At 45.6% G+C, this 15,267-nt stretch overlaps 1 protein-coding gene across 1 annotated transcript in view; it reads right to left on the bottom strand.

Moving 5' to 3' along the window:
- LOC138261625 (SCO-spondin-like) overlaps nt 1-15,267 on the bottom strand; it is a 1,514,343-nt gene that overhangs the window by 1,129,198 nt on the left and 369,878 nt on the right. Inside the window, exons 37-38 of the mRNA XM_069210750.1 lie at nt 14,475-14,657; nt 79-229 (exon numbers count right to left, since the gene is read on the bottom strand). Coding sequence (XP_069066851.1) covers nt 79-229; nt 14,475-14,657 — 334 coding nt within the window. The remainder of the gene's footprint in view (nt 1-78; nt 230-14,474; nt 14,658-15,267) is intronic.

Here is a 15,267-nt window from a genome sequence, read left to right as displayed (position 1 = left end):
ATAGGCCAGTCATGCCATAAAATGACCCTCTTATGGTACAGACAAGAAGAGTGGAGCTCAATTAAAAGTCAACGTTACCTGCGAGCTTTGCGATATATGCCTCTGCATTGTTTCCCGTTGCCGTGTTTGCTGGGATTGTTTGGGCTTCGAAACGACCACTGAATACTCTGAACACCACAGGGCCCCAAGCACTCACCCCAAGGTGACCAGGTTGACCAGCCACAGTGAACTGAAAATCAACAAATAATAAAAAAAGATGGAGCCATTAAGAAAATATTTGTGGTTCCCTATCACAAGTGACTTTAAGTTGTGAAGAGCTTGATATGGGGAGGAGTGAACACCGACACGTAGAAGGTGAGAGTAGATAAGGAGAAACACATGCATGTATTTCACACTTAGGGGGTCATTATGAACACAGCGGGAATCCCCGCCGTGTTCATGCTCGTGGTCTTATCACAGACCACCAGCCCCCTTGAGACCTCAGCGGCCGAATTGTGAGCGTTCTGCTGGGCCGGCCGGCAGAAAGAGTGTTTCCACCAGCCGGCCCAACAGAATGCTGTGCCGGGGCATTGCCGACAGCTCCACATGGAGCTGTCGTCAATGTTGCTGTGCGGCGGGTGCATCAGCACCCATCGCGCAGATCAGGCAGTGACCTGTGCGACAGGGCACTCCACGGCGCCCCTGCACTGCCCATGCCAAGCGCATGGGCAGTGCAGGTACCCCCAGGGGGGCCCCAGAGCACCCCTTCCGCCATCCTTTCCCTGGCGGGTGAACCCGTCAGGGAATGGCTGGCGGAACAAGGGTTCTTTATCCGCAGGGCAGCGCTGCTCTGTCGGATGAAGAATTTCGCCATCCTCAGGCTGCCTGTCGGCGGTAGCCTGGCGGTGGTGGAAGGCTGCCTGTGGCGGTCCCCATTGCCTTCATTATGTGGCAGTCTTGACCACCAAGTTCATAATGAGGGTCTTAACCTTAACATATTCAAAACTGCAGAAACTTCCAGGCCTCTTTTTCTTACTTTTTCCACTACATTTATTCCAGACCACAAGGAAGTTGGGTTTCACTACAGTTCCAGCACCTATATCGAGGAACAGATGTGCATATTATACTTTCACTAGAGTAATTCTTTATTGTATTTCCTGTAAGTAAAAACCTTTTGAACTACAGATTACGGTTATTTCCATAAAAACATTGACCCCTCTCAAAATGAGAGAATACTTCCATACTATGTAGCACCGTAGAGATATATGCACATCTATTTCACATCCCTCTTTCTCCCACTGTAACTACATAGTAATAGATCACCAAATTACCAAAACCTGCAAAAAAATGCAAAACCAGTGGAATTCCATGTCCACGCTTATATCTGTAGCATTGATTTATATAAAATATAAAACATCCATAAAATATTCAGAAAACTCCTGACTATCACTCAAACCCAACACCAGAAGTATCCAGAGTCCATGACTATCCCTACAGAAATTGTCAAAAAACATAATAATTTAGGAATTCTGGGCATTGTAATATGGCAATACCTTGGCCTTGATCAGTTTGACAAAGTTTTTGATTACGTATTTCCATTCAAGCAAACAAGAAGCAATAATCAAGTGGGCCTGTAACATTTTGTAACATTAACAGGTACCATGTTGATGTGAAAGAATTTCTGGTGCTATATGTGAGGACTATGATTTATTCAATTATTTAGTTGAATGCTTTTCAAAACGGGACGTTTGAGTGGGGCTAAATCTGTATTTGGGGGCAAGCAAACGTCTTTGCTATTAGTTTCTTAAACATTTTAACCTCTTTTTGGCCTATACTGTGGGACAGAATTGATTTAAAAAGTAACATTCCGGTTATTTTTACAAAAATGAAAGGGGGTCAACCTGTTTTTCTGCGCACAATACCACAATCTTGCCCCAACTACAGGCATATACCGTCATGGTGGAGGGACGCCTGGCTTCCAAGAAGGCATTACAGACTTTGGAAGGAAGTTCGAAAGCAGTCAGCTGTTGCTGCTCAATTTCCACGCATGAATGTGGAGCGCTGACATGTCCCTCCCCTGCTGCTGTGATGGAAAATCCTCCAATAGAGGCAACCTGATGGAAGGACCAGTGATCTATCACCATCCCTCCGTAAACAGACATAAATACAGCTCTTAAAGTATACCATGACTCTCTCTTGCGTAGTTTTTGATCAGGTTGCACCTTTTAAAAATATGACATCTTTTTCTACCAGAGGCCAAGCTCCCTGGTACTCTGATGACCTGCCTTTGGAAAAATCAAACTGTAAACGTCTGGAAAGTCAGTGCAGTACCACTAAAACGTCTTTTGACAAATCTGCCGACAAGACGACGCTTAGCAATTATCAGAAAAAGATCAAAGCAGCTGTTAAGCTGTATTTAACTCAAAAATCTACTGTGCAGGTAACTCTTCAAAATAAGTTTTTAAAGCTCTGAACACTTTTTAAAGCTCTGTGCTTGTAATCGTACCACCCTGGCTTCGCAAATACTTTATTATTCCTTGGCTACTTTCTTTGAAGAAAAGATAGACAATATCTACCTCAACTTTCCTGTCGGCCAAGATCAGCAGGAGGAGGGTGCTGTTTTTGATCTACCTCCCCCGAATGCTGCTAACATCCTGGAAAATGTTTAACCTCGCTCTCTAGAGCAGGTACAGGAGATGCTGGTTGGTGCAAAATCTTATTCAACTGCAGACTTATGTCTGCCCAGAATTACGTCCTGCATAGCACAATCCATCACTCTGCTAGTACTGGCTCCCTACAAGCTATCGCTAGCCTCCGTCAAACTTCAGACAAAATGGAAGTCTTCTTTTTGTCTCCAATTTTAAAGAAACCTGCTGCCAATCGTGAAGTCCTGTCTAACTATCGTCCAATTTCCCTGCTTCCTTTGTTAGGGAAATTACTTGAAAGCCATATAAACAAACAATTGGCAGCATTCTTGGAGGAACATCAGACTGGACCGCAATTAATCAGGGTTCAGAGCTATGCACAGCACAGAGACCACACTAGTGGCAATTACCAATACCATCAGACTGTCAATAGATGCAGGCATATCAGTTATATTGGTATTACTGGATTGTCTGCAGTCTTTGTTATGGTCTCTCACTCAATCTTAATCTGCAGACTGCTTGACTCAGGATTATACAGCACACACTTTAATTGCTGAGGGACTTTCTTCAAACCCAAACCATCTGTTTAGATATCTTTAAGTCACACACCCTGTCAGTTGACAAAGGAATTCCACAGGGTTCCTCCCTGAGCCCGACATTATTTAATTCCTATGCAGCCCTCCAGCGCAGATTATAAGAGCGTGCGGGTTTGAGACATTATCATACACCAGCACCACCCAACTTCTCATTTCCTGTATGCAGCATCCGAAAGTGGTTAAATCTTGGTTTGCTGGCTGTAAAAGAGAAGTTGCTGATTGAATGATCAAAAACTGGCTACAATTGAACAGCAAATAAACCAAGATAGTGCTTTTTGGCAAAGCACAGGATTTCTGGCCGGCGGACTGGTGGCACACGGAATTCGGCTTCAACCCAATCCAAAAACAGGTTGTAAAGAATCTGGGTATTAAGCTTGACCAGCTCCTCACCATGAAAGATTATGTTAATACTATCTAAAGCATTAGTTTGTCACTTTGTGACTCCTCAAAATAAGTCTTCCCTTAGCTCCTCTCTACTTTCAGAAAGACCCTGGTCCAAGCACTAATTACTAGTCGCCTCAACTACGGCCTTGCTCTACTTGTGGCTTCCCATGACACTTTGCTGTCAAAGCTGCAGGTGGGTCAAAATACAGCAGCAAGTTTGATCTGCAACCTCCCCTCATGGTCCTCCTCTGCTCCTATCTTGAAAGCCTTACAATGGCTGCCCATCAATAAATGTTATCATTTTCAATCTCTGCTCCTTGACTCACAATGCTCTTGGGCAATCATTACCCACCTACCTCCATACCAGACTACACTATTACCAACCTACCTGTTGTTCAGGTCCAATAATAAAGTACTTTTAAAGATACCATGGATTCCCACTGCCAGATTTGGGTGGCTGTTCTTTCTCCTATCTTGCCCCATTCCATTGGAAGATTCCCTCTCCCCATTCATTCCTTCCAGACCTCCCCAAGTTCCAATTTATTTTTACAATTATTCAAAACTTGGCTGTTTTCATTTCTCTGTGCCGCAGTTAAATAGCAAGTGGTGAGATACTCCTTCAGGAGTGAGTTGTGGAGTTATATAAGAGCAGATAACATAACTTGCTCAACAGTCCAAGATATCAAACTCTCCGGGCCCAGTACAAAGCCACACGGATGACTTGGGCGCAGTCATTCCTGATCTTCTTGAGAACTCTGGGCAGGAATGGCACTGGTAGAAAGATGTACAAGAGGCCAGAGCTCCACTCGAGATGAAATGCATCTACGAGTGAGAGCCACCTTGAAAACTCCAGCATGCAGGAGTGCTAACATTGTGCGTTCTTGGTGATGGCAAACAGATCTAACCAAGACTTATCCCAATGCTCTAAGAGATCTTGCACCATCTTCGTATGGAGACATCATTCATGACCTCCTGGGCATCTTTTACTGAGTCCATCCTTCCTGGCATTCAGAGAGCCCTCCAGGTGTTTCCCTCCAGGGAAATGCCCTGACGTGTCCAGCCATGTCCAGAGATGCAAGGTCTCTACACAGAGGGTCCACAACCCCTCCCCGTCCTGTCTGTTGCAGTACCACCTAGCTGTGGTGTTGTCTGTGAACACCTGCAGTAGCCTTCCATTGATGGAGGGTAGAAAGGCTTTCAATGGCAGTTGGACTGTCTGGAGCTCTAATAAATTGATGAGAAGCCCGGATTCTGCCGAAAACCAGAGGCTCTGATCTCCACCTCTCCCGGATGGCCACCCCCACCCAGGGGTGAGCAACTGTTACTACTGCCAGATATGGTTAGGGAAGGGAGGCGGGTCTGCTGCTGACCTAGTCATTGTTCATTAACCACCACTGCAGATCTTTTGCAGTGCCCTCCGGGATCTGGACCTTATACTGTGCCCACTGGAACTTCAGGACCCACTGCAGAGCCCAGCAGTCTCAGAGTCAGTCTGATCGAACACCAGGATAGAGGCTGAAAAATCTGTATCATAGCCTAAATATCCTGGACTTGCAGTTCAGGAGGATAAGCTAGAAAATGCAGTGTCCATAAGAAGCTCTGATGAAAGGGAGTGTCTGAGAGGACTTGCGCGAGTGTGAGCATTTTGAATTTCTCCTTTTTCAGGAGGAAATTGAGAGGGAGTGGTTCTAGGATAGGACAAAGGCCTCTGTCGTTCTTCGGCACCAGAAAGTGTCGGGAATAGCCACCAGAACCTAATTGTGATGCAGGCACTCTTTCTACGGCTCTCTTGGCCAAGAGAGCTGCCACTTCATGGGTGGGCGTAGACGCAAAGGTGAGGAAGTAGCCTCTTCGGACAATTTGGAGAACCCAGCGGTCTGATGTTATTGACCTCCAGTGGTGCAGGTGATGCCACCCACTGGCTGCCCATGCTGGTCAGAGGGCAAACTAAAGAAGCTTGGAGGATGAGGCTGCTGGGGTGTTTTGGGCTGGGCTGAGATCTAGCTACCTGACCCACGGGGTCTGTGGGTGCTGCGTCCTCGGCCAGGCAGGAGCTGGGAAGCTTGCTGCCATGGTGGCTAGATGGGTAGAGACGTGCTGGAAACCCCTTCTGTGAGCACATCAGCAAAAGGTGGACTGGGTTGACGATGGGCCATTTAAAGGTCCAAGGACCTGGCCGTAGCTCTGCTGTCCTTGAAGCGCTCCAGCTCTAAGTCTGCCTTGTCTTCAAAGAGACGGATGCCATCAAAGGGCATGTCCATAAGCAAAGCGTGGACATCTCCTGAAGAGCCAGTTGTCCTCACCCAGACAGGCCATCTTATGCAAGTGAATCCCGAAGGGAATGGGAGTAATGGCCCAAAAGGCATCCAGTGAACACAGAATACAATACCAAGCTGGAGGACAAAAACAATTTCTTACCCAAGGTGTTCTGCCTTTTGGATTCCAGATCTGATGAGGTGGGTTGGGAATGTGCCAGGATTTACTTGGGAAGTGGGTGCTTGGACCATCAAACTCTCCGGGGTGGGGTGTTGGTTGAGGAAAGAGGGTGCCTCTGGGGTGGGGCAACATTGGCAGGCATTTGTCCTGTTCACAGGAGCCCAGGGTAGGTCTTGAACTAGGCCCAAGCAAGTTATCTGTGATGGCTTCATTAAATGGGAGAAGCAGTTCTGAAGGGATGACTCCCAGTTGGAGCACCTGTCAAGACTTTAAACTTGACAGGCACGGAGGGCAACTGAAGGTCCAGGACCTCAGCCATCCTCCACACCACTATGGCAAATGTGGCTCCCTTCTTCGTAGCCAAAGTAGGAGGAGAGACCAAGCCAGTATTTGGGAAGGTGTCCAGTACACTGGCATCTGCAAAGTCCTCACACCAGTCCATATCAGAGCACAGGGGTTGGTATCCATCCCAATATTCCCTAAGTCCTGGCCCAAAAAAACAGGGCTCAGGCTCTGGGCTGAAGGGACTGGCTCCAGTCAGTACTGGAGTTGGCATCGGGTGATTCCCCTCCATTTCCATGTCAGAGTCGGGGATAAGAATGGGGATGGTGGTGCCATGAGCATTGACAGTGGGACGGCATCGGGAAGGCCGAGATATCACAATTGAAGCCGGCCCGGATTCATCTGTGCATCCAAAGGGCATGACTTGTGCAAGGGTAGACCCACTGGTGGGGAAGCAGTAGGAGCCCCCCCGAACCCACAGGACCAGAAGGCGTTCCTGCGGTGATGGGCCACAGAAGTATGAGGCACATGACCTCAAAGAATACTCAGAGTTGGGCAGAGTTCGCTCCGGCACCCGGAAACTTGGAGAGGCGCGGGGACTGGCCCAGTCACAGGCACAACTGTGGAACCAGGCCATGAGTGACAACCCTCTCTCATTTTGTTGGATGACTTTGACAGATGGGGTGTAGTCAAAGACCTCACTGACTTGTTGCTCTTCTTCTTCTTGTGCGACTTACCAGAGTGGGGAGACTTCGACTGCAACAAAAATCTATGACTCCCCAACCGATCCTGGAACCCTCCTGTTGTGAGGGTACCTTAATAGCTCCATGGGCATGTTGTTTTAGCCATAGGCCTGCAGTATGAGTCCTTTAGCCTAGTTGCAATTCATTTTATTGTCTGAACAGAACTCTTCTGCTGTGATGTTTTATTTTCCTTTATCTTGTATACTTTTAGCACAGTAACTGTTTTCATTATTTGTACTCTGACATTCTCGTTCTGTGCACTGCTCAAGGCTGTCTCCAATATGTTGCCAGCACAAAGTGGAACACTGCAATCTCTGTCACTTCTCGGAAACATGCGTGATTTACATTAGGGCAGTTTTCCTACAACATTCGCTGCTTTATTATAAAACATCTCTGTGCCCTCTATACTTTAGAGGGAGAGTTCCAGCCAGAAGACTGTCACTGCATGGTGTTGCTTCATTGCAGCTGTCTGCTGAGACTTAGGGCCTCATTACGGCAAGGCCGCGGTTCGGACTCCACATTACGACTGTGGTGGAGCCGCCACGGTTGGATCACCGACACGCCAGGTTGCTGCCAGCTGACAGCCTGGTGGGCTCAGCGGTCTCAATCCGCCAGGGCACCACTGTTTGCAGTGCTGCCCTGGTGATTACATGTCCCCTTTCCGCCTGCCTTTGCATGGGGGTAGCCTCCGCCGCCTGCCAAACTCATAATGAGGGTCTTAATGTCTTTCTCTGCCTACTTGGGAGAGGACTAATCCAGGTATGGGGGATGGTGTCTTCCAAGGGATTCTAAAGTGCAGATGAGGGCTAACACTGCTGTGCTCTAATACAGTAGTTTAGTGGCGTAGGTAGGAATTCCAACACCTAGCAGTCTGACACTAGGGTGGGACTTTTCTTATGTTTCACTTTCTTTGTCACCACATTATTATTACTATGATTTATCATCCTAATCACTGCAGTACATGCTATTTTATCTAGAATGCAATTGATTCAATAAAGTATATGGGACCAATCTTTGCTTCCATTTGTCTTTGGATGTATGAGACGAATTTAGCTGAGAGAAAAGGATGAGATCTGTTGCACCACGATTTCCCTGAGAAGTCAGAATATCATGCACATGGATGCCACAAATCACCGCCACTTGAGATCTGCCGAAATGGTTAGGCCGACAGTTGTCACAAGGTGTGGAGTTGGACTAAGTTCCCCACAGCCTGGTGGTGCTGCTGCCCGAATCCAGCAGTCTCATTCAATATAAAGAGAGCCAAACACAACATGACCAGGATTAAAACTGTCTTGGCACCGCATATCGAGCAGCAAGGAGCTTGATGCATCGCTCCCTTAATGCCTTGGGGTACCTGGTGCAACAGTCAACGCAGGTCTTGGAGTTGTGGTCATGCTCAAGGCATTAAAGAAAGACAAGGGGTGGATCCGTCACTGAAATTTGTCTGTGATAGGTGCTGCAGGTCTTGAATCCAACATTCCTCGTTGACATCCTTGCCACACCAGGAGACAAGTATCAAGAAAACACTGAAAAAAGTTGAAAAAATAGTAAAAAAATAGTTGGATTAGCTCTCTCCTGATCTGCATTGATTGGTGCGTAAAGAAAAGAACTGACGTTAGAAAGATGGGAAGGCGCCTACATAGGCACCTCACATGTCACTTACTTAGGGGGTGGACAATGCCAACTATGCCACTTGGAGCCAAACAAGGCCACCTACTGGCGTGCTGGACTACTGCTTACGAAAACATTTTTGGATGCGGTCTAAAGCCTAGGGATAATTCTAAAGTAAGGAATCTGTGGCTAGAAGACTCTATCAGATTAGCTGTTTATAAAATCCCCACTGCAAACAGGTGAAAAGTTCAGTTTGTTTCTGTGTCTATACATAGAAATATATTTCAGGGAAGATACAGCCAAAGGATGTTTTTCCTGCAGTTTTGACTGATTAGGTTGGACAGAAGAGCTTCAACGTTGCATACTGTTTCCTATTTGCTTCATTAATATACCTGTTGAAGGCCTAAAGGGGAGTTCCAGTGGCCACACAAGATTTGTCTCTAAAATTAAATCTCTTTCACTCATGAAAGGAGCTAACACGTCTTTAAAATTACCCAATTTCATCCCTATTTGGAAATATCTTTGAAAGACTGATTTCACAAAATACATAAGATTTGTACACATATAATGACTACATTCTACTACCAACATAGATGTGGTACAAAATATTCAATTAGAAAAGTTGAAATGGTTCCCTGAATGCTGTCCTATAAAGTTTCATCTTACCACTTCTAGAAGCTTATCAAGCAGATTTTTTAAAGCACAACCATTTGCCTAGTGTCAGCTGTTGTTGGATATTTCTACCAAATAACTTTCAGACTTGAGTCACATTTTCAAATATGTATGTATGCAGTTCGTTCGTTCTGAACCCACCAAAATTAAAGGAATGCTGGCTCACTTGGCAACATGCAGTCACTACACAGTGAGTAGGGAAGCAGTAATAGTTAACTTTCATTGTAGATTCCCTTCAGCTTCTTGGTACGCATCTGTGTTTGCCAAGGTTAAACACACTTCTAACCATCTTTGAACGAGGATAAAGTCAAATATAAGGCTCAGGGTTTACAAAGCCATTCTCAAATTGGGTCATTCTAAGTATTATGCAGACTGAGCAACAATGTTCCTCTGAAGAGCTTTAAAATAATGAGTGATGTTTCTAGTCCCAGCAGTTCCCAATCTGGTATACCTGCCTCACAAGAACTTGGGCCCATATTTATACTTTTTTTAGCACCACATTTGCGCCACTTTTTGACGCAAAAGCAGGGCAAACTTACAAAATACAATTGTAATGCGGCGATAAAAAAGTATAAATATGGGCCTTGGTGACTCCTTGTCCATTTTTTTTACTGCCAAAATTCAAATTATCATCCTTTTGGCAACACTTCAATTACTGTCTCAGGAATACATAAGCCTTCTCTCTTCTCAAATATACCTAAGTCTTTATCTGTTTTGCACAGCCTCTGACTGGATTTGACCCTACCTCACGTGAAAGGGTACAATTAAGCTTACATTTGGAGAAATCTGGGTTACCAGAAGACTCGTGCTTATCACATGTTTAATAAGATCCCTTTGGTAATTTGTGCCCCTAACTGTAAGTTAATTTACCCTAATCATGCAGACTAAAAATGAAAGGACACAGTTGGCAGTGTCTGCTATCAAAATAACTCATCCGTTCCTGCCAATCTTTGTTCTTTTTTGCTGCTGCAACTTTAAACCAACTTCACCAAAAGAAATGTCAACGTATAGTTCTTGGGGATCACCACCAACCACCTCTTAAATCATGCTCAATCTAGCTTCTGATCATTTCATGGCATGGAGTTCACACTTATTGCAGTTCCTAAAGACCTATGTGATTCAGGACCAGGGCGGAGTGGCAGCCCACATCCTCTTTGACTTTTCTACCATCTTTGATGCCATTGGTCACTCTATTCTGATAGACAGGCTGTCGGGGGCAAAGGCAGGGATGAGTGATTCCAGGGCTAACAGCAAGGTGACAGGGCAAGGTAAATATGAGGCAACTCAAAGCATATAACTGTGTCACAGAACTACAGAGGGCAGGAGGTAGACAAGAACAAGGCTTGATCAAAGTAAGGGATCAACTTATATGTGATAAGAGGTCTCTCATTAGCCTAGGGAACACCTTTTGGACTGGCACCAGTAGATTGCTCTTAAAACAGTTAGGCCTGCTTTTATAGAGACTGTTTTACTAGTGTAAGGTGGACCTAAACTGACAACAACATTCAGACAGGTAAATCTCCAAAGGGCCTTGGTGCAACAACAGTACAGAGACTAAGCGAGAGGTCACACTGTAAAAGGATATGGACTGCAACAGACAGGGGACCGAATTTTGAAAGGAACAGAAAACCAGAGTGGAAAGACTAACCAGAACACAGAATAGACAAGGCAGCAAGAGGCAGGGGAAACACAAGACAAGGTTTAAACAGAGCTGAAGAGATCAAGAACAGAAATACTGGGACCACAAGTGCAGGCTATACCCAACAGGCAATTGGAGATATAGGGGGTCATTCTAATCTGCCGCCCGCCAAGCGGGAACCGCCAGAAGACCGTACCGCGGTCAAAAGACCGCGGCGGTCATTCTGAGTTTCCAGCTGGGCTGGCGGGCGACAGCCAGAAGGCCGCCCGCCCGCCCAGCGGGAAACCCCCTTCCGCGAGGATGCTGGCTCCGAATGGAGCCGGCGGAGTGGAAAGGGTGCGACGGGTGCAGTTGCACCCGTCGCGATTTTCAGTGTCTGCTATGCAGACACTGAAAATCTTTGTGGGGCCCTGTTAGGGGGCCCCTGCAGTGCCCATGCCATTGGCATGGGCACTGCAGGGGCCCCCAGGGGCCCCATGACACCCATTCCCGCCAGCCAGGTTCTGGCGGTCAAAACCGCCAGAACCAGGCTGGCGGGAAGGGGGTCGGAATCCCCATGGCGGAGCTGCCTGCAGCGCCGCCATGGAGGATTCTTCAGGCCAGGGGAAAACCGGCGGGAAACCGCCGGTTTCCCTCAGAATTGGCCTGGAGGCACCGCCAGCCTGTTGGCGGTGTATCCGCGGTCCCCGGCCCTGGCGGTCTATGACCACCAGGGTCGGAATGACCCCCATAATGCTGGTACAAGGAAACTGGAGTTAGAAGTCAGAACAAGGATTTCAAGAGCAAAGTCAGAATAGTAACTCAGAACAAAGAAGCAGGAGCTCCCAGTAACAGCAGTTGAAGCACATACTCTGAATGCTGAGGCCAGGCCTTAATCCCTTCCCCAAGCTCACAGCCACTCAGGGTAATTGGAATTCAGAAGAGGTGTGTGCTAGGTGAGAGCAGTTAAAGTCTCTCCTCCAGCTCTCTGTCTGAAGGAGTGCACTGAAGTTCCAGAAAGCATCCATTGGGCAGAATAAAAATCCGGAGTTGTCGAAGGATCAGATCTTGTATCTAAACATGGTAGGAGTTCATGCAATGGATCAACCAGGCATGCTGGAAACAGTAAGGCAGAGTTCCAAGAATAGTAAGATTCACCAAAAGGCCCTTCCCCAGCTCTCACGCTTGGGTAAGGCATATACATGTACCATAGTGCAATCATGTTTGGAAAGTAAACCCTGAAATGGAATCTGAAGTTGTAAAGTCTGTGAAGGAACACTGAAGTGCAGCACAGGTTCCAAACAAGTGTCATGACACGAGCAGGCTCAGCTTTCAAGTAGGGTCATCTGAGAGCAGGAGGTAAGGATCCTACACACACTGGCTACAGAAGCCATGAAAAGGAAGGCCTTGGAACGGCTTTTTTAACAATACAAAGTCAATTAATCATCATGCCTCCATTCAGATATTTGTCTAAAACCTGACGATGTGGAGTTCTGCAAGAGTCATCAGTGAGTCTCACACTTTACAATCTTTATATCGCTCCTCTAGCTACACTGATCCAAGACTTTCAGCTATCCTATATGCCAGTGGTTCCCAAACTTTTTCGATCCTCGGCTCCTTTGACCTATTGGCCGTGTTGGCCACGGCTCCCCATTATGTTACTTTTTTTTGGCGGGTGGGGGAACGTAATCCCAGTCTCGGGAGTACTACCATTTTTAGCCTGGAAAATAATTGGGATGAAACTGATGAGGGCATTAGAGAGCTTTAGAAGAGCACCAGATGACACTACATAGGGTCAGGCTTTATTTTTAAATAGGCACTGATGACATTAAGTAATTTGCACAGAATCAAAGGATGGTAGCTGACGCCAGAAATCCAGCCTGGTTCCCCAGCTCTAACTGCTAGGCCACATCTCCTCCTTTGACAAAACTGGTGAAAGGATGTAACCCATCTGGCGGCTGCTTCTGACATCTCCTTCCTGTGCTAGAATGGGTCAGTTATTATTTTTCAGTTTTTCTTGGATATTCTCTTTTCTTCCCAGACACCTTCATACATTATGTCTTTCTGGTATCCGTCTTGCTTTGTCAGCGCCAGAGAAATGAACTCTGGTTTCATTGTTCCCACATTCAGATTTGTCACAGAGGCTGGGCGCTCTGGAGTCTCATGTCTGTCTCTATTCACCTGTTCCTACACTATTTACAGTTTGTCTTCTTTATTCTCTCGTTCAGGTTTCTGAAAATTATTTATTGGAAACTATTTTTGTTCTTTTGTCATAGGGATATTATTAATGGTACTTTGGCGCCCTCCGCTGGTCACAGTAATTAATGCAGGGTGTTCTATTTACAATACTATGATGAAAGCTACCGATTCTAAGCACCTCCGAGTGGTTCCCAAACTGTGTGTGGCGCCCCTGGATAGTTTTGATGGCGCACCAGGGAGCCACGGCGCACAGATTGGGAACCACTGCTATATGCAATATACAATATGCAGATGAAACAAATTATCCTTAGACTGAATCAGACATGATGACAGCTCAAATCAAATTTCTACTTGATTAAACTGTATCCAATTGCCTAAAATAAAATTTGGATGAAACCAAGTTTTGATCATGGATGCTCTTCCAATTGATGGATTTCTGGATGGAGGCCAGATGTCCTTCGCCAGGGCTCTACTCCAGTAAGTGTTGTTATAAACTTTGGGGTCTTGTTTGAAGAAAATGTATCCCCCCCACCTTAATCTACTACCTGTTTTCCCTAATTAAAGGTTCTTTGGAAAATCCATCCTTATATGCACCAAGAATGGCAAAATATCCAATAATTCAAGCCTGGTTGGTTCCCGCCTTGATTATGCTAATGCTCTTTTGCCTGGCCTTCCATCTTATGCACTGCAACCACTTCAACCGGTGCAGAATTGTGCAGCTCGACTGTCCCGAGAACTCCCCTGCCTATCACAGCTATGAACATTTACAATTCCTCCATTGGTGCCCAGTGGAATACATAGCATCTTCGAAAGCCTCTTTATCAGATGTAAAGTGCTTCATGGTAATGTCCCTGAAATTTTCAAGCTTCTTTTTTCTTAACACATTCCAGAGCTTTGGATTCCTCATCTGCCTGCCTCCTCCGAAAACCAAGAAAGTTCATCAGGCAATCAGATCTTTTGCCTGCAAATTAGCAATCAAGTGGAACTTTCTCCCTCTGAATATGAGAAACCAAACTAATTTGGTATGCTTTAGGAAACATTTAAAATCATGATTGTTCACACAATAATCAGGATAATTTGCTCACATAATATATAGATAACTAAATGGCTCTCTCAGTGCCAGGATGCCTGCCACTAATCTGCTGCTCTACAAATATAATAAATAAATCAATAAATAAAGATTAAATACATATTGCCATAGTGTCTCAGTAACCAGATACCTGGAGGTCTTATGAAATTCCCATATAGTCACCAACCATGAAATCAATCTGAGATCCACTGTCTGTCAGTCATTTGTTTCAAAATCTACCTGTACACTCCGGGTTCTGGCGACATTGCTTCATGTGTCCTCCCTGGCAGGTGCAGATCTGGCAGTTCACCTTCACCAGCTGTCCAGGCCAGTAGGTGACACCCTCCACCTCGCATGGACACTCTTCTGGAACCACACAGTGGTGTTCGCTGTCCATAACTAGCCCGTTTGGGCACCAACACCCTAAAGAGAAATTAAAGTTTGTGGTTACAATGAAAAGCAGACAACTTAAATCTTATTGAATATACTCCTAAGGTAACATCACTGGTATATGCTTACACTGAATTCTGAAAGTTTGTATCAGCAATCCAGGCCTTTTAGTGGATTCCAAAATCATGCACTTCAAGATTATGTATGAAAGATGAAAAATGTGTAAACATCCAAGAATACACTGCCTGGAAACTTTCACCCTGCATCTCAGGAAGGGATAATGAGGCTTCATGCCAACTACAGCATCCCGTATGTACGTTTAGTCAAGATTGTATAACGTAGAGATTATATAACGAAGACTGGAGCTAGAATTCCTCTTTCTGATAAGAACCAGGACTAGAATCACTGCACGTCCATGGGCCATTTACACAAATTGTTATGGGATATAATATAGTAAACTACCCATGGGCTGGAATACCATAGAACACCTATTAAAACCAAGCAATGGGCTTGAATTGCTTACGATAACATGTTAATAGCACATCTAAACATGCCCCTGAAGTTGAATACCCGAGGATAATCATACACTATGATGTCTTATCACACACAAAGACTGTAATATCTTGGGCTAACCATAGAATAA

This window comes from Pleurodeles waltl, chromosome 10 (genome assembly GCF_031143425.1).
Source record: "Pleurodeles waltl isolate 20211129_DDA chromosome 10, aPleWal1.hap1.20221129, whole genome shotgun sequence".
Classification (NCBI taxonomy): domain Eukaryota; kingdom Metazoa; phylum Chordata; class Amphibia; order Caudata; family Salamandridae; genus Pleurodeles; species Pleurodeles waltl.
The sequence above is the reverse complement of the archived record's forward strand: the minus strand, read 5'-3'. Positions and strand labels throughout refer to the sequence as shown.